Below are 19,625 nucleotides of genomic sequence, written 5' to 3' on the forward strand. Positions count from 1 at the left end.
TTAGCTGCAATGGTGAAGTCATTTCCTTAGGGCGTACCAGTGTAGGGGTGAAAACCTTGAGTAACCAGCTCTGATTTTACCATTACAGCACTGCTTCGAAAACAAGTTCAGAAGAATCTACAATATGCACGCAAGTTACACAATCCATCATGCGCTACTCTAAATCCAGATGTGTACCTTTCAGATAGGAATTTTCGGCACCTGACCAATGGTCAGACTATTTACGGAGCACAGAAATGCGCATACGCTGATTGTACTCGAGGTGCCAAACTTCAATAAACCGTGATTAACACATTATTCTTGACAGTCAGTATTGCTGGACCAGCTTGACTCTTGTTATTACGGTTAATCTTTTTCATGTGACCGCCAACGAGCGGATACCTAGATGCCAAATATAGATGTCTGCGGCGGCATATGGTTTAATTTAAGCAACCGTGTGAAGTGGTTAACTGGACGCCAGTAGTGGAATATTCCGACCGAATAAGTGGCGCAAATTGGAACGAGCACTCTAATTTGAGCACGAGGATGTGATTGATTTGCAAATAAAAATGCAGGCAAATTTGAGGTTCAATAAGCGGAAAAGTATGTTTGCTAAAATGGTTAGCAAAACAACGAAATAATTCAAATGATAGGAATTTTCCAAAATTGACACTTCAATCAACAAACCTGGGTATTTCGGATCAGTGAGTGGGCAGCGTCGCTTTATGGTTCAACAGTATCTAAAATAAAGGAACATCTCGTGTATTTCAACAATATGAATCAACTTACTAAACTAAAAAGTCAACTAATCCTACCAAAAGTGACAAGTGCGATGCGCGGTGGATTCCTTGATTCCATCCCGCTCGCTCACACATACAAGTAGCATCTGATTTCTTTGTTTTGTTCTTTTCATTAGCAAATCATAAGATTTATTGTTCCAATAATCGTCGGGATTTTGGTCATCTGTCCAATAAGTACACGCTGGTATCCCCCTTTCCAATACGGCTCCGCATATCGAAAAGATCAAACGGGAAATTTACCATCGAAAAATCCTATCTCTCAGCTCCTGCTCGCTACACAGTCGGCTTAATATCTAGATCACTTTTTTCTGTTCCGGGGAAACGTAATGCGTTATGGTTAAGTTAACGACTCTAACGAGCTAACTACGTATCAGTATCTAAGCGCTATATGACTAACGGGAGTATACTCCATTTGGGACGATGCGTCGTTTGACATAGGAACAATCGATTTGGAATTCAGGATCACCATTGACGGTAGTATGCCAAACGACCATCATCACACCAAAAGGTACTCCCTGACTATTTCCACTAGGCAAGCGGTTTGAATGATCCTGAGTTTCTGTCTTTTGCCGCTGTACACAATTGCTTCCGCGTCACACCCGTGTTTCCTAAGCCTGGAAACTCTTCCGCCGGATTTCCTGAATCGCCTTCTCGAGCTGTTCGATGTCGTAGAACACCCGGTACTCCAGCTCCGCTCCCTCGAACACGTTGCACACCGACGGCTTCAGGTTCAAGAACAGCAACATCTGATTCCGCATTTTGAAGTCCTTGATGAGCGTATCGATGACCTGGGCGGCTGTGAAGTCCGCCCCGTATATGTGCGTGCAGTCGATTACCACCGGCGTCTGATTCTTGAGACCATGCTTGTTGATCAGGTTGCGCACAAAGTCAGACGACGGGAAGATCAGACTTCGATCCGGGGTGAGCATTAAGTACTTGATACCACACGGGGTGATCAACTGATCGAGGTGTAGTTTCGGCCGGGCCGCGTGGTACAGGATGAAGACCACGTTGAGCCCAATACCCACCAGAATACCGTACTCAATCGGCAGAGCCAAACAAGCAATGAATGCGGCGATTCCGGGGATCAGATCCGTTTTCTTACTCCTCCACATGGGTTTGACCACCCGAACCTCCACCATGAAGATCACGGCCGCGATGATAATAGCCGCCAGGGCCGCCTTCGGGATGTAGAAGAAATACGGGGTGAAGAAGAGCAGCGCCAGGATGACGATGATTCCCGTGTACAGGCCTCCGAAGGGAGTCCGCACACCGCTGGCGTTGTTGACGGCTCCACGGGAAAGGGCCCCCGTTCCAGGGTAGCCCTGGACGAACGAGTTGGCGATGTTAGACACACCGATGGCGATCAGTTCCTGGGTGGCGTCTACTGGTTTTCCGTTGGCTGTAAATAGTAGAAAGATATTTCAGACGACTCCTACGTACAGCAGAGGACACTCAGGCCTTAGTCTGATCGGTAAGGTATGTAAGGGTGGCAACGTTGTGCCGACATTTTCTGGGACACCCTACCATTAATGGTTTTCTCACTCTTTTTAGATTTCAAGTTATAGAAATAGTTGCAGAATTTTAGAAGATACTCACCGAAAGCTTTACAGATGGCGACATCCTCCAGCAGAGCAATCAGCGGTATCACAATCAGCATCGATCCAAAGCTACCCAACATATCTCCGAAGCTTTCGTACTCCTGGGTAATGGTTCCATTCGCATCCTTAACCTCCGGAACGTAGAACGGCGGAGGCTGCACCGACGGCAGTCCCTTCGGCACATCACCAATCATTTTGAACGGCATCTGTCCATTGTTGTAGAACGCAGCTCCAATCGATCCACACACGACCACGATAATAGCATTCCTAGCCGTTCCGACCAGCCACATCGTCTTGTTCATGATCTTCTGCAGCAAGCTCTGATCTTCCACTTCTGGCGGTCCAAACTTCACTCGTGGCAACAGTCTCATCAACAGAAGCACCACAATACAGGTGAATCCCATAACCGCATCGCCTAGCCTGGTGTTATGGATGTCCACCAAAATCGCCTGCCACTGCTCGACAAACGTGTTCCCTTTCGCCGTAATCCCCAGCAGATCCTTAACCTGCGAGCTCAGGATAATCAACGCCGCTGCCGATGTGAACCCGGAACTCACCGGTCCGGACACGAAGTCAATGAGAAATCCCAGCGCAAACAGGCCCATCAGTAGCTCGACCAAGCCCGTCAGGAAGCAAAGTAGCACCGCCCGCTGCCAGATACCGTTCGTCACCTGGAATGTCAGTAGAGAGGCGATGGCCGTTGGTCCCATGGGGACGTCCTTGCAGGACCCGAGGAGGATGTAGATGAAACAGCCGAGGAAGGAACCATAGAGGCCGTACTGTGAGGGAGGGGGAGAGACGAAAAAGAGTTCATTAATCTGAATGAAGTTGGAATACACTAGAGCCTCCATTTAGGTAGAATTTATTTATGAAAATTCTTTTCAGGAATCTCAATTAAAGTTACGTTACTTGAATTTAATTTGATTGTATTTAGAGCAGATGAAGGTTTCCATCTGAGGGTTTACAGTATGCGGCAGGAAAAAATACGAAAGTGTTTTTCAACTTCAAACTTAAACTTAAATTTTCGTCCATTTGACATTAACCAATCTATGTTTCAACGTTCCATGATCTATAATAGGCTAGTTTTCTGAAAAGTTAATTAAAAAATTTCGCATTTTGGTCACTAACCTTTACAGCGCGACGCCTGAAGATGAAGACAACCAGAATTTTCAAACCGCAAAAAATCGCACAGGTCGCTAAATTTCGCATCTGATAAAACAAAATTTTTGATTTTCTCTACAATATCATCAAATATATGTACCTATTTCATCTGGTATGTGAAACTACATGGATCTGGATCAGTGTGGTCTGGTTGTTCATCGAATTTGAGCTAATTTTGTTACTGTTATAGTCATTTTGTTTAATGACCATTGGGCGCGCAGTTTATTAATATCCGCTTATTAGGCCTACATTATCACATGTTAAACATCAAATATGTTCATTTTTATTTTTCAGTGCTAGAATATAGACATTGACTGATACACTGTCATGAAAAAAATACACATATATAAAAATGGACGGGACTTCACATTAGGGTTTTTAAAAAACTACTTGTTTCAAATTTACCCTAATCCCATCACTTTTATTATGTTCTTGTTTATAATTTTACATTTCACACTTTCTAACACTTATACTGGGCCAGAAGGGCTTTCAACTGACTATTAGACCTATCGATTCAAACGTTCACTTCCAACTGACTGATCGAGCCAGACCAGACCGAGGGCACACCTGTGTCCTCCGATTGAGTTCGATGCTTTCTCGATGTCAGCAAAAGTTCACCGGATGGCAACTGGCCTGGTTGTTCTGGGTTGCGTTGGATGGTCGGTGTTACTGTGCGCCGGTATCGATTTATCGTGTCATCAATATGCTCGGAGTCCAAAGGGTATTCTGGTATGGGGGTTATGCTCAGTGTCTCCAAGGGTGATACTGCTTTGTCAGCATCTAGTCCACGATAGGCGGATACCTGAACATCGTGGGTAGAGCCTAGGGATGTCCATAACTTCCCCCGCCTTAGTTTGAACCGTCTCGGTTCAATATTGTTTGAGAGCTTTCCAACGCATTGTTTGCAGGGATCCGTATTGTCAGCTTCATTTTGAGTTTACGAACTTCTCTCGTAAGAAAAGCGAAAATTACTGCTACGAAGCATGTGATGAGAACTATTCCTACTATGTTGAGCACTTTAGTCCTTTTGTTTGCTGTTTCTAAGTGCTCCAGCTTATGACGATTCCTAATGTGCAGTTGTTCCATATAGTCAATGGATTCTGGTTCTGTCTGTGACTCATCTACGCTAACTGAATGTAGGGGTAAGATGACAGGTCTGGATTCTCCTCTGAATGTTTTGCTGGTAAAGGTTTTTCCGTTGAGGGTGATGGAACAATCTCTAAATGATATGAGAAACGTTCCTGTTAAATTCCTCGGACCATATCCACAACTGTTTTGCATCGAAGTCGGATCAACAGAGTTTTTAACTAACAGTCCGAGATTCTCGATTTCCTTTGTGTCAGGTTTCATTGGAGATCTAATGAAGGTACAGTTACCCGTACTTCCTCTTAGTAACTCATGTAAGCATCCGTCATTTGAAGTGTTAATCAAGATCTGGACGTCGCAGATGATGCTACGCTCGATGTTCATGCATGGATGGGAAATTAGGTAAGACTCATTGTTACCAACAATGGCTTTTGTTGCATTTATCGGTATGATTTTAAACTGTCGTGGAATGGCTTCTATTTGGAGTTGCACAAATTCTCCTTGCCTGAATTTAGGAATTTTTATGAGTAGGATTATGTCTGAGTTATTGTGGAATGCTATGGGTTCCAAAAACTCATAAACTTGGTCATAGCTGTTAATCACCACGCCTTGTGACTCCAACAGATTCGTTGCAAATTCTAGCTCTGATGGTTGTAAGAAAGCCTTTGAAATTAAACCCAACTTGGACAACTGAATGGCCTCGAAAATTGTAGACAGCTGCTGGTTGGTCATGTCGATGTTGAAGATGATGTTGTGTAGGTGCAGGAGATGTTCCCATTCGACAGGTCTGTCTAAGCTCAGTCTTGTCTGTTTAATGATGCTATCTATTTCCCTAGACTGTCTATAAGCTTGTTTAGTAATATTGTTAATCCTTTCCTCAAACAATTTATTAATTTGAATTTGTTCATTATTCTCTGTTACTAAAAGGTTATTTGAATTTTTAAGAATTTCAAGTTGGTTTTCTATTTTTAACAAATCTTCATTATCGAGATTCCCTGTAATCATTTTTAAGGTAGACCCAAGAAAATTAAGAGATCGTTTTGTTTTTCTACTTCTAGCGGTTAAATTTTCAAGGATAAAATAAGCCTGACTCTGCTTTTGTTTAAGAATTTTAACTAGTTCTGCTATCTTTGGGTTTTCTTCAATGTTCAAAATAATGGATTCATACTGCTTGAGAACGACGGTAAAGGAAAATAAATTAAATCTATGGAATAGTGTGTGAGATCCTTCTTTTATAAAGACTGAATTAGTCTTGAACGCAACTATACCGGGATTTTCATTAAGTTCAAGGATTTCCAAGTAAGCAGAGTAAATAGGATTGAAAAACATCATAATTGTAAGACAAAAAAGTATCGGGTGTTTGTGTGTCATCTTCGAGCTGAAATGACAGGAGAAGAAGGGAAAGAAGACAAAAAGGTGCAATTAGTTCTACGTCGAAATTAAGTTTTACGTTTACGTTTTAATTTTGTTTTGTGGACTTTTCTCCCATTCTCGTCGATTATATTTGACTCTAAATTATCTTTGACTTGTATTTCTCTATACCTCTCTTGGTGCTTCAAGTTATTCCTTTTTCTTTCGAAGACCGTTTCATTTGGAAGGAAGTTTTCAGGATCTTCTCTGTTTATGTTCAGTTTTTCTAAGTCTGAACGTTTTTTCTCTAATTGTTTTTGAGACAAAATCCTGTAAAATTCCTCCTTCAGTCTTATTCTTTCATCGAGATCTTCGGGGACAGGGTCCTCGTTTCTGAAGCCAAAAAATAACTCTTTTGGAGTTAACTTTGTTTGAGAGTGTATTGAGTCATTATATATGGAAACTGCAAGATTAATTTTTGCCGTTTCGGACAAATCTTTAGTTGAATCCTTCATACTTAAGATGTTGTGCAATTCTCTAATAGTCCTATGGACGATTTCCACAGTACCATTCGAAGAGGATTGTCCAACACTCGTATAATGGTACTCTACATCGTTTTCCTCAAGGAATTCTTTAACTGTTGTTGAGGTAAATGATGCTTCCTGATCCATGACGAGAAAGGAAGGTTTTCCAACGTTAGCGAAGAAGTGGGTTAGTGCTCTTAGAATGTGTATAGTATTCCGTGTTTTAATTGGGATAGCCATTGTTAGTCTGGAGAACTTATCACAAAGTGTTAGATAATTTCTATTTCTGATTATGAATATATCCATATGAACAATTTGCAACGGCCTGGATGGTGTTGCTGTTAATTGGAATTTTTGTTTATATGGTCGCCTTTCATACTTAGCCTTTTGACAAAGTTTGCAGATGTTGATAAACTTTGAAATTTTGCTCTTCATTCCTGGGAAAAAGTACCTTCTTGAGATGTGTGCCTTTGTCTCAATGATACCTCTGTGGTTCGCGTTGTGTTGCCGTTCGATGATCAGGTCCTGTTCCAGCTCATCTGTTACGTCTTCTAACAATCTTTGTGTCCAGAAAATTTTTAATGATTTTGCTCTTGAAAAGTAAGTTTTATAAATAGTTTGCAGCCTATTAAGGATACTTTCGCTACAATAAAGACCGGTAGCGCATTTCGTCGAAGCGTATTCCTTAAGAATATTGATCAGGGCTGCTGGACCAAAATGTACCTTCTTTATAGTTATTCTGTGGAAGTTTTTAAATGGGGTCAAGGATTCACGACTATCTTCATCTGTCTCTAAAAGTACAATCTGATTTCCAAATCCGTTAAGGGGTCTTTCCGTTGACGGGATGAAGTCGTTATCGTCAGTGTCCGCGGAGTGTTGTGTCATGTCATCGCTGGAGGTAGAGTTGGCGTTTACTTCTGTTTTATCCTCAGGGTTAATACGAGACAGTGCATCTGCATTAGCGTTTAGAGTACCTTTCTTATACTTGATTTCAAATTCGAGCTCTTCGAGAGCTAGTTTCCAGTGTAAAAGTCTCCTGTTCAGATCATTTTTCTGCCGGAGCCACACAAGTGGTTTGTGGTCGGTTCGAATTTCGAAAGAGGTTCCGTAAATATATGGTCTAAAATGTTTCGTTGCCCATACAATGGCCAACAATTCTTTTTCCGTGGCAGAATAGTTGCATTCTGCTTGATTCAGCGTTCTAGAGGCATATGCAACGGGATGCTCTTTGCCATCTTCGAATTTCTGAGACAAAACGGCTCCTAAAGCAAAGTCGCTTGCGTCAGTTTCAAGAATGAATTTTCCATTGAAGTCGGGGTATTTTAGAATAGGGTCGCTCGTTAGTAACTGTTTGCAATCATTAAAACAACTAATAAATTCTTCGTTGTGGACAATTTTTGTATCTTTTTTCAAGCACCTGGTTAGAGGTTTCGTTAATTTTGCAAAATCTCGAATAAATTTTCTGTAGTATCCAAGAAGTCCTAGGAAGCCTTTGATTTGAGTAGTTGTTTTTGGGATTGGCCAATTAAGGATTTTTTCAATTTTATTTGGATTGGGTTTAATGCCATCTTGGGTTACTATGTGCCCCAAAAATTCACATTGTTTCTGAAGAAATTCACATTTGTCAAATTGAATTTTAAGGTTGGCTTGAGCAAGCCGTTGAAGCACTTTGTTAAGGTTATCGATGTGGTGCTGTAACGAGCTACCAAAAATAATAATGTCGTCTAGGTAAACTAGGCAACAATTTCCAATGAGATTTCCAAGAATGTGGTTCATTACGCGCTGAAAAGTTGCTGGCGCGTTTTTTAATCCAAAGGGCATGCGGATGAATTCGAAGTGCCCTTTCTCTGTACTGAAAGCAGTTTTCGGCCTGTCTTTTGGATGTACCTCAATCTGGTGGAATCCAGATTTAAGATCCAGTGTAGTAAAATAGGTACTACGGCCGAGCCTGTCAAGGATTTCTTCAATTCGCGGGATGGGGAATTTATCATCGACAGTCTTTTCATTTAATTTGCGGTAGTCTATGACAACACGCCATTTCTTTTTTCCGCTTGCATCCAGTTTTTTTGGAACAATCCAGATTGGAGATGTCCAGGGGGAAATAGAATTTTGAATAATACCGTCCTCCAACATTTCGTTGATTTGCTTCTCCACTTCAGCTTTATGGACATGAGGGTATCGGTACGTTTTGGTATGAACTGGAATATCATCTGTAGTTTTTATTCGATGTTGAATTGCAGAAGTGCAAGACAACTTTTCTGAATCATTATGAAAAATTTTGGAATTTTTAGAAAGGATTTTCAGTAATGCAGATTTTTCTTCGTTGTTGAGATGTTTTATTCTAATCATTGTTTCCAATTCTGAAGAGGGTATGTGAGACGCTTGATAAGAATGATGTGAATTCATATTGTTAACTTCTGCTACTTGAATAGTTTTTGCTGGCTTTGTCCAATGGAAGGTGACAGATTTGCCAAAGTTTCTTATTGGAGCGTTTACAAAACCATTTTCTGCTTGGTACAACCCAGAAGGGATTACAGCGTTGGCAATTTGTATGTCGTTAGGGAGGTAAACGTTGCCATTATTCTGTAAAACGGGTAGTTTGATCATTCGCGTAGAGTTCTCTGTCAGCGTAATCTGCGAAGGGCCTAATTTCCTAATTTGCATCGGGATTGTTTTGTGGGGAAGGATTATTTTGTGGTTGTTCACGTCGATCAGTGCTTCGATGTCGGAGAGGGTTTCGTATCCAAGGATTCCGTCAAAAAAATTGTGGAAATTTAAAAGGTAGAAGGTAACTTTTTGCTTGAGGCCAAAAATTGTCGTGATGAATTTTTGATCGGCCGCATGCCGTCCTGAGCTATTAGAAATTTTGAGGGTTTTGCATTTTAGCTGTTTTGATTTTGGAATCAGGCTGGGCGAAATGAAATTTTTGTTTGATCCACTATCCACAAGTATTTTTGCGTCCTTACCACAAATGTTCATTATTACGTAGGGAAGTCCGTTGATTGCATTTAAGTCAACGATCTCGGATCGAGGCCTATCTGAAAATTTACGCTTTGTTCACTGACTTCGTCTTCACTATCGTCTTCGCTATGTGTGTCATGTGTATCGTCGTCGTTTTTCTGTTCAGCGTCATGATTGTAAACTCTGGAACGTAACGACGGGTCTACTTCCATGGGTGTCATTTTCTGTCTGTCGGATAGCGGTTTGTGTCGTGTAGATGGGGTGTCTGATTGCTTGCTAAATGGTTTATTGGAAGATTTGAAATTTTTGCTACCATGGGGCTGTTGGTCGAATGCAGCTTGTGTGTGGGACTTCGTCTTCTCAGCGTTTTGGAACCGACACAGGAATGCGTATGCATTCTCCAAATCACTGGGTTGTGCTGTTTGAGCATACCCAAAGTAGGGTTTACTAAGGCCGTTAATAAATGCTGCTAAACATTCTTGTTCAAGGAAATGATTAATAGCGTCCCAATGGTTTGCATAAGTTGGATTCTGCTTTGCCAAAGACTTCATATTAACCATTATTTCCTTTGTTTTCTTATAGTAAATATGTAATGATTCGGTCATTTTAAGTGACCATAGTTGTGTCTGGTATGTAGCAATATTATTGCGATCACCGTAGACACTTTGTAGGATTTCCGCTACTTCGTCGAAGGTAGTGGGGTTTCCGTTTACACATATCATATCGCGGGCTTTGCCCTCGATCTTGTTAATCACCGCCTGTTCGTACACGGCAAATAAGTCCGGTGCGACGTGTGGTCGGCATAAATTCAAAGCTCGTCTTGCTGTATCAAGCCAATGACTGAGCTGTCTTTTATTCCCGTCGAATGATGGGATCATTCTTATGGGGTCTGGAATTCGAAAGAAGTCCGTGCGACGGTCCTCCACGACGGGGGCTTGCCGCTGTTGTTGCAACTGTTGCTGTTGCTGCTGTAAATTATTGTTTTCGACTTGAAGAGCACCAAGTCTGTGCTCCAAGTTTTGTATTTGGTCAAATATTGCCTGTAAATTAACTTGTTCCATGTTTCTTTCGTGGTACCTGAGAGGCTTAACTTTAGGAACGGGATTAAATCTACGCATACAAAATGATAGAGAGGTTGGGAAAAGAAAAGTTGTTTACTCACGGTTCGACACTCTTAAAGGGTTGAAACCCACCGATGCAGTTTTCGTGTCGGGCGGCGCAAATCACCTACGGGTTGAGGGATGGTTTCCAAGAGCCTGGTTCCTGATGATCACTGGAGATAGTCACTAGTTTCTTGCTTCGCCACGGGTTGGGCTAAGCGTCTACTTAATGCTGAATCCTGCGCAAGTCAGTTACACTTTTAGTCCTTGGTTACCGGCACGTCCGATGTCGTCAATTCGACACTAATTTTCGGTTTTCGCACTACTGTCCAATTACCACGGATCGGGTTTTGTCACTAGATTGTCTTCCAAAAACTAGCACTGCACGTAGAGTGTTCCGTACGACTGCGCCAAAAATGGACGGGACTTCACATTAGGGTTTTTAAAAAACTACTTGTTTCAAATTTACCCTAATCCCATCACTTTTATTATGTTCTTGTTTATAATTTTACATTTCACACTTTCTAACACTTATACTGGGCCAGAAGGGCTTTCAACTGACTATTAGACCTATCGATTCAAACGTTCACTTCCAACTGACTGATCGAGCCAGACCAGACCGAGGGCACACCTGTGTCCTCCGATTGAGTTCGATGCTTTCTCGATGTCAGCAAAAGTTCACCGGATGGCAACTGGCCTGGTTGTTCTGGGTTGCGTTGGATGGTCGGTGTTACTGTGCGCCGGTATCGATTTATCGTGTCATCAATATGCTCGGAGTCCAAAGGGTATTCTGGTATGGGGGTTATGCTCAGTGTCTCCAAGGGTGATACTGCTTTGTCAGCATCTAGTCCACGATAGGCGGATACCTGAACATCGTGGGTAGAGCCTAGGGATGTCCATAACTATATATCCTATATTTAGCGTGTAATAGTGCCTTGAACTTTTCGCATTTTTTCCTGCCGCACCCTGTAGAGAGATTTCCCGGAAAGGTCGGCAGAGATGTGGAGCGTTCGTACTCCTGAGTTAAAGTCTTTGATTCTAGCAGCGTAACTAGTGACCTTTACTATATTTTGAATTAGTTATTTACTCACACAGCCTCATACATCTATATACTTTGTCAATAAATTTGTATGGGTATCCAAAAAATCCGTTGGTATATAACTGAAACCAGTCTCATGGAACTCCTTGGAGTATAGGCCACCAAATCTACAAGCGTTACTAGTGATAAACTTGCAGTATTATGAATAACTCCCTTAAATCCCATGAAACCTTCGGCAACTCTTTATAACTCCTCTGAACCCCCCTGAAACCGAATTGATGTCCCGTTGAAACCCCTGTGACCCGCTGAAACTACCTTACATTCCCCTAAAGCCAATCTGAATCTTTAGGAAACCCCTCTTAGATTTCAAGATGCCAAAAATTTGACTAAACTGAATACTTCTGAATCATTTTGTATAAGAATTCCTGAGGAAATTGTTATAAGAATTCCTCCATGAATAACCAAAAATTTCTTTGAAACTCAATTTATACATCGTTAAACTGTCCCAAAGTATTTCAATGTATTTAAAGGGATTGTTCCGTTAGTTTCTCCACCAGTTCTTCAAGAAATTTCTCTCGAAATTATTCAAACAGTTTTTTAAAGAAATTCTGACTATTCCATGAGATATTTTTCTACCATTTAATGGAAATTCTTTCAATATTTTTCTTAAAAAAATCCTCACTTAATTTGTCATGCTGTATTCCAGCAATTTGATGAGATTCCTTTTACTTTTTCTTTAGAAATTCCTTCGTCATTTTTTCTAACAATTTCCTTATGATACTTTTTAGAAATTCATCAAGATTCATCCAGCAACTCAAGTATTTAGAAATTCCTTTGAAATTTTCTTTAGTTTTTCCTTCACATATTTTCTAGTTGCTTCGTTAGTTGCTTCACAAGTCCATGCAGAAATTCCACTAACAATTTGTTGTTCATCAATTTGTAGCAATTTGTTGGCCCTCCGGCAATTTTTACACAATTTTCTTTTTTTTTTTTTTTTGAAGAATTTCTCCAACAGTGTCTTGTGATCGTGAATATTCTTACGTTAGCACAACCAACAAATTGTTTGTGAATGTCTTCAGGAATGCCTCCGGAAATTTATTCAGGCATTTAACCGGGTTTTTTCGCAAATTCTCTTAGGGAATTTCTTTTAGCAGTTCCTCTGAAAAATAATAAAGTAACTGCTCCGACGGAGAAACTCCTGAAAAAATTACCAGGGGATTTCCCTAGGGAATTGCAATAAATAAATTGCGAGAAGAAATCCGAATAGAACTCGTGCAGAGTTCCTGAAGAAATTTTCGAAAAAAAACCTAAATATATTTCCGTAGAAAACTGGAAAAGAATTGCCGGAGTGTTTCCGGAGAAATGTCCAAATTCCGTAGAAGTAATTAAAGGAATATCCAAAGAAAATCCTTCAGGATTGATTTACGAAATTAACGATGGAGCTTCTACAGCAAATATTATTGTCGGTGCAATTCGTAAAGAAATTGCCTGAACAATTCCCGTTAGACATACAGGAGATGTTTCTGAAAAAATATTCGAAGAAATGACAGAAAAAAAAAAACTACACAAGAAATCACTGAAAACGCCGAGAAGTCGTGATAAACTCTCGAAAGAAACGCCTAAAGAATTTAAAAAAAAATGATTTTTGTAAATTATTTGAAAAATTTCTGGAAAAATATTCCAGGGATTCCTAAAAGAATTGCCAGAGAAATTTCTGAAGATATTGCTTGAGGAACAATCAGGGAATTTTTGAATGAATTTTTTGAAAAATTTCCGGACAATATGTAAAAGTTATCTCAGTAGCTCTAAAGAAAGCTTCTGAAGAAATTCCGAGACGATTTTCAGAGAAATTCTTAAAACAATTGCTGGAGATATCTCTCCACAATTTGCTGGAGGAGCTGCCGAAGAAGTTGCTGGAGGAATTTCTTGAAACGTTTCGTGAAGAGGAAATTTAGAAGATATTCCAAACCTAACTCCCGGAGGGATTAGAAAAAAATTTTCGCATGCAATTCTGGAGGGATTCTTATGCATTTTCTAAAGAGTTCCACAACAATTTTCTGAAAAAAAAACTCCTAAAGAAACTGTCTTATAGGATCTCCCAGGCAAATTGCATGGGTAATCCCTAAAGAAACTGTCGGAGAAAAACCTGAGAAACTTCCCGGAGAATTGACAAAGCCAAATATCCAAACATTGCGTTGATGAAAAGTATGAGTAATATGTCAAGGAACTTTCTTAGGATATTTGAAAATGGAAAAAAATCTTTCCAATCATTAAAAAAGTAAAAAAATCTTCGACATTTCCTTTGGCAATTACCATTTAGAGGGGAATATTGAACTTATCTCGGAAAACTTTTAAGGATTTTTATTTTAGCAATATTTTTCACATTTTCCTACAGCAATTTCTTCACAGAACTCTGAAACAGTTTCTTTAGAAGTTTCATTAAAATTCCATTGCCAATTCCTTGAAGAATTATTCTGAAAACCTTCTTGCAAAGTTTTCTACGGGAAATTATTCTGGGGCAGTTTCATTGGGACTTTCTGTTAGAAAGGATTTTTTTTAATTCTTCCAGTAATAGCCTTAGGTATTCCTCAGACAACTTCTGATTAAATACTTCCGAAGTTTCTTCTACCTTCTCACTAAGATATTTGTCTGACAAATTCGATACAAAAATTCCTTCAGTAATTTCTGTAGTATTTCCTTCAGAAATTACTTTAAACAATACTTAGATTTTTTGTGGCATTTTCGAGACGGTTTGTTTAAGTTTTTTTTTATTATTTTAAGAAATTCCTCAAAAATACTTCACAATTTTTCTCTCAATTACCTCAGGCAAATTATTTTTAAATTTCTGCTACACGTTTTTTTAGGAATCCATACCTACCTGTTTTTTTTCTCTTCAGAAGTTGCTTCCGACATTGTTTCAGACATCATACCGGTTATTCTTTAAAGAATTCTTCAATCGATTTTTTTTTCTGGATTTTTTTAAGAAAGTTTCTTTAGAAGTCCTCAGACAATTCTTTTCGTTATTATATGACTGTTCCTCGAGGAATAGGACCGACAGTTGTTTTTGGAGTTGCTCAGGTAAACTGTTTAGGCATTCCTGAAAAAAATTCTCAGAAAACACTTCCATTTATCATGAATTTGATTTCGCAAGATCATTAAAAATACTTTTGGCAATTTTTCTAGGAATTCTTCCAGCTATTTCTTTAGTAATTCCTTCAGAAATTCCCTTAAGAATTAGTCAGACATTTTTTCATAACTTTTTGAGACAGTTTCTTTAAGTGTTTTTCCGGCCATTCTTTGATAACTTTTTTTTAAATTTATTATTTTAAAGTCCTCCAAACAAACCCCCAAGAATACCTCCGCAATTTTACTCTGGATTTCCCTCGGGCAATTTCTTGAGAAATTCCTTCGCCACTTCTTTTAGGAAACCATGCTAAAGTTTCTTCAGGAATCCTTTTAGTAATTTGCAAGGATATTTTCGATCACCTGGCAATCGTTTGACTCATTTGTCCATAACTCAGTTTAGAAACCTAATATTAAAATGTGGTGTTCGGCAAAGTTGTAGGTTATGTTTTTCCTACAATTATCACCAAAGACGCCATATTCTAACTCTAATATTTACCGCGTAAAAGCGTTAGTACCACCTACTCATACTAAACGATCGGATTTTTCGATCGTTTAGTATGAGTAAGTGATACTAGCGTTCAAGCGCCGTATATATAAGAGTTAGAATATGGCGTCTTTGGTGATAATTGTAGGAAAAACACTAATCTACAACTTTGCCGAACACCACATTTTAATATTAGGTTTCTGAACTGAGTTATGGACAAATGAGTCAAACGATTGCCAGGTGATCGAAAACATCCCTGGTAATTTGTTTTCAAATGCTCACGGTATTTATTTATTTTTTAAATTATTCCGAAAGCTCTTTAAGGAGTTGTTCCAGCAAATGAAAAAAAAACATGTCTCATGCAGTTTTAAAGAAGTTGTAAAAGCAATTTCATTAGGCAATTCCTTCGAAATGATTTTCAAAAAATTCCCTGGCAATTTGTTTAGAAACTTCTCCGCCAGTTTCTTTTGGAACTTCTTAGAAAATTAGTTCATGATATTCGTCAACAGTAATCACTTCAGGAATTTACTTAAACATCCCTGATATTTTTTTAGGATTTCTTGTAGTAATTTCTATTCCGTTAGGACTTTTCTAGGGATTTCCATAAAATTTCAATTCTTAATAGTACCTCCAAGGTTTTGGTTTTCAGAATTCCTTTAGAAAGTTTCTATCATGATTGCGCTAGAAATTTCTTAAGAAATCCACTAGAATTTTTAGGAATTGTTTTTTCGGTAATCACCTCCAGGAACTGTTCAGGTAATATTAAGAATTTGCTCCAATGATTTCTTTTGAGTTTAACATTAATTTTAATAAATTTAATAAATAATAAATAAATAAAATAAATAAATAAATACCTCCGATTCGTTCAACAATTTCTTTGTCAGTTTCTCAGGCGATTTCTTTAAAAACTGCCTTCAGAATTTAGTTCGGGAATTCGTCAGGTAAATTGTTTGCGAATTCCACTGACACTTCCATTTGTATTTCCTCTGACATTTACTTTTGGAACACTCCCAGCAATTAGTTTAAAAATTCCTCCGATAATTCCTAGGAATTTCATCTAAAGTTCCTAAGATTATTCTATAAAAAATTTTTGAAAGAATTTCCAAGGGTATCTTCGGTGAAAAGTTCACAAGTAAATACCGCAGAAAATCATAAAACATGCAGGATGAATTTCTAGGAACATTAAAAATGGTTTCTCAAGAGATTTCCGAAGCAATTCTTAAAGAAATTGTCGTGAGATTTCCTTAGTAAATTTTACAGAAAGTTTCTGATGCAACCGTTGGAGAAAACTCTGACAAAAATCCGGGGAGTTCTTAAAGAAATTTCCGGAACGTGAAAAGTACATTATACTATTAAATAACACAAAAAACAACAGTTATTACTTAGGAAACTGTCTAAGAAAATTCTTAAAATAATCAACAGAAGAATTCCTTAGAACATTACCAGAGGGAATAAAAATAAAACAACTGTTTCAGGATTCAGGATTTTTCTCCGCCATGTTATTCAAGTTTACCTTAAGCAATTACTTCATGAAACCATCCGACAGTTAACTCAAACATTTCTTCATTATTTTGAGGAACTCTGACTTCTTTTGTCAGGATTCCTTCCGGTAATTCATTCGAAAGCAAGTGCATTTGGAATTCTCCGACATTTTTTAAGAAATCCTACAATTGTTTCTTCAGAAATTCGGTCAGCTTCGTTTTGAATTCCTCCGATAACCTCTTTGAGCATTCCACAGAATGGAAATAAATTCAAAATGTTGTCTGCTTTCTTATTAAGGAATTTGCCTTACAAATATAATATTATTATTATTTCCGGAAATTATTTTAGGAATTCCTTCCCTAATTACTTTAATAATTCCTTCAGAAATTACCTCATGCATTTGTTTCATAGCTTTCGCAGTCAATTTTGGCAGAATATTTTTCCAGCAATTCTTTAACGATTATTATGTTAATTTTTTGATTTTTTTTTCGTTGGAAATTCCCTTAGCAATAACTCAGAGGTTTTTTCAGTTTGTTTCAGTCAATTTCTTTAGAACGTTATTCCTGCAATTCGTTAACGATTTTTTAAATATTTTTAGAATTTTTTCCAAAAGTACCTTCCTCCAAGAATTCTTCTGCAATTGCTTAAAGCAATTTATTTTGAAACTCGTTTTCTCATTTACTCAAGAATTCTTTGAGCATTTTTTTCTGAAACTCTTCCGGATTTTTTTAAGAAATTATTCCGACAACTTTTTTATGAATTCATCTAGCGAATTTTTCAGTATATTTTTTGCAATTTTTAAGGAATCGTAACACCAATTTCTTTAGGACTAATTAAAAATATACATGTTAGTAAATATTTTTTTGCATTTTTTCGATTTTTTTTTAATTTCTCTGGTTATTTTTCCAGAAACTTCTTCGGCAGCTTCTTTCATGACTTCTCAAACAACTATTTTAGGAATGCATCCGACAGTAATTTTTCCGGTAAATTTATTTAGGAATTCCCTGACAATTCTATCAGAGTTTTTTTTTTCCGGTAAATTCTATTCTAATAGGACTTCTCCTGGCGAAATAAAGACTTCTTCTGATAATTTCTCAAGACATAGCTACGGCAGTTCGTTTACGAGTTTCTTCAACGGTTACTTCAGGAATTTTATCTGGAAGTTTCTTTAGGAACTGTGCTAGAAATTTCCTTGAAAATTCTTTCGGCAACTTTTTGGGTTTTTTTTTCGGTGATCCTCTCCAGAAACATCGTCGATTTATAAATTAATTACGAAGTTCCTGGAGAGGGTTACCGGAAAAAAATCCGAAAGAATTACTCAAACGATTTGTTTTTGGAGTCTTGTGATGTCTTGGGAAGTTTTTATGTTTTGTTTTAGAAATGATTTTGGTATTTTTTAGGATCATTTGCGACAATTCCATTAATACATCCCATGGCGAAACATGAAGTGTTCCTCTGGAAATTTCATCGAAAATTCATCTGGCAATTCCTTCAGTCATACTTCCAGATTTCGCTTTAAAAATGCAACAGGCAATTACCTCAGAATCGTCAATTCTTTCAGGAATTCCTTCGGCAATTTGTTTGGAGGAATTCCTTTTGCCGTTTTATTAAAGAATTACAAGGTTAATATCTTTCAGAAAACAACAAGATATTGCCGGAGAAGCTAGTAAAGAAATAGCCGAAACATTTCTTAATAGAAATTGCAGATGAATTCCAGAAGATTTCTAGAAAAATGCATTTTAAAAGCTATCTAGAAGCTCGTAGAAGCCTCCATCTAGTCTTTGTTCTGATAACCCCTTGGATCTCCTGAATGGTTCTGAAACACCTGAAAACTCCTCTAAAACCTCCTGAAATCTCCTTGAGTCATGTTATGCCCCTGTTACTCGCTGAAATTCCTTGTCATTCCCCTAAAACTCACCTTAAACTCCCAGAAGCCCCCATGAAATTACCAAAAACCCCCTTCGACTCTCAAAAAACGTGTAACATCCGGCTGAAGCTGTTCTGAATACTCATAACACACTTTGTAATTCCTCTGCAATATCCTGAAACTTTCGTGAATTCCACTGAAACTGAAACATCCCCCTAAATCCCCTCTAATAACACACCTGAAACTTCTTGAAACTTGTTTGAAACCCTTTTGGACTCCTAGAAGCCTCCAAACTTAAGCACTCCTCAATGCTTCTGAAAAACCATAAAATTAAGAAATTCAAATAACTCAACGTACATATGTACAGATGGGTAAATTATTGGTTAAATTGGGAAAAAATCCACAGCTCAGGTGAGATTTGAACTCACGACCCTTATTCGCTAGACAAGTGCTTTACCAACTAAGCTACCGAGCCAATTAATGACCCGGCAACTTAGTTGTCATAAGGTTCAATTCTAATTTCATCGATCTATATCATCTTTTCCTAAACCGCAAATATAACCATCTCTGTTGTATATATGTACGAAGAGCGAAAGCGATTTGTTTATTGTTTGAAACTGTTTGCCTATCGTACAGGCAACGCTTCCTCAACCACTTGTAGAGGAAGAACAATGCTACCTGGAAGGCGATCAAACGCGTCGTTCGCATTCTATTTAGTTGGTAAAGCACTTGTCTAGCGAATAAGGGTCGTGAGTTCAAATCTCACCTGAGCTGTGGATTTTTTCCCAATTTAACCAATAATTTACCCATCTGTACATATGTACGTTGAGTTATTTGAATTTCATAATTTGACCACACGGATTGGTATTACCGAAAATTTGCACTTCAAGTGAGTCATAAAATTAAATTAAAATCCCCTGAAACGTCGTTGAACAATCGGTAATCCGCAGAAATTCCCTACATGATCCTGAATCCCCTTTGAAAACTTCCCTGAAACTCCATGAAACCCTTATGGAACCACAGGACATTCCTCTCAAACCACCTCTCAGAAGTCTCTAAAATCTG

The 19,625-nt window shown here is 38.4% G+C and overlaps 2 protein-coding genes and 1 non-coding gene across 5 annotated transcripts in view; all 3 read right to left on the reverse strand.

The window, feature by feature from the left end:
- Nucleotides 1-699: 699 nt before the first annotated feature.
- The window catches only part of LOC115256097 (sodium-independent sulfate anion transporter), a 101,702-nt gene continuing 82,776 nt past the window's right edge, over nt 700-19,625 (reverse strand). For all 3 annotated transcript variants that reach the window (XM_029854357.2, XM_029854355.2, XM_029854356.2), the window contains exons 4-5: nt 2,379-3,159; nt 700-2,181 (exon numbers count right to left, since the gene is read on the reverse strand). In XM_029854357.2, coding sequence (XP_029710217.1) covers nt 1,388-2,181; nt 2,379-3,159 — 1,575 coding nt within the window. In that variant the 3' untranslated portion in view covers nt 700-1,387. The remainder of the gene's footprint in view (nt 2,182-2,378; nt 3,160-19,625) is intronic.
- Nucleotides 3,207-12,858, reverse strand: LOC109400379 (uncharacterized). Its single transcript, XM_062845206.1, has 2 exons — nt 10,625-12,858; nt 3,207-6,005 (listed from the first exon to the last, which is right to left on the reverse strand). The coding sequence occupies exon 2, from the start codon at nt 5,996-5,998 to the stop codon at nt 4,391-4,393; it is 1,608 nt and encodes a 535-aa protein (XP_062701190.1). The 5' UTR covers nt 5,999-6,005; nt 10,625-12,858; the 3' UTR covers nt 3,207-4,390.
- On the reverse strand, nt 18,964-19,035 carry Trnaa-agc (transfer RNA alanine (anticodon AGC)). The gene has a single exon. It is a non-coding gene; the product is annotated as a tRNA-Ala (tRNA).

This window comes from Aedes albopictus, chromosome 1 (assembly GCF_035046485.1).
Source record: "Aedes albopictus strain Foshan chromosome 1, AalbF5, whole genome shotgun sequence".
In the NCBI taxonomy this organism is placed as follows: domain Eukaryota; kingdom Metazoa; phylum Arthropoda; class Insecta; order Diptera; family Culicidae; genus Aedes; species Aedes albopictus.

Coding starts and splice junctions, on each gene's coding strand:
- LOC109400379 (XM_062845206.1), bottom strand. CDS start 5,998: ATGACACACAAACACCCGATACTTTTTTGTCTTACAATTATGATGTTT.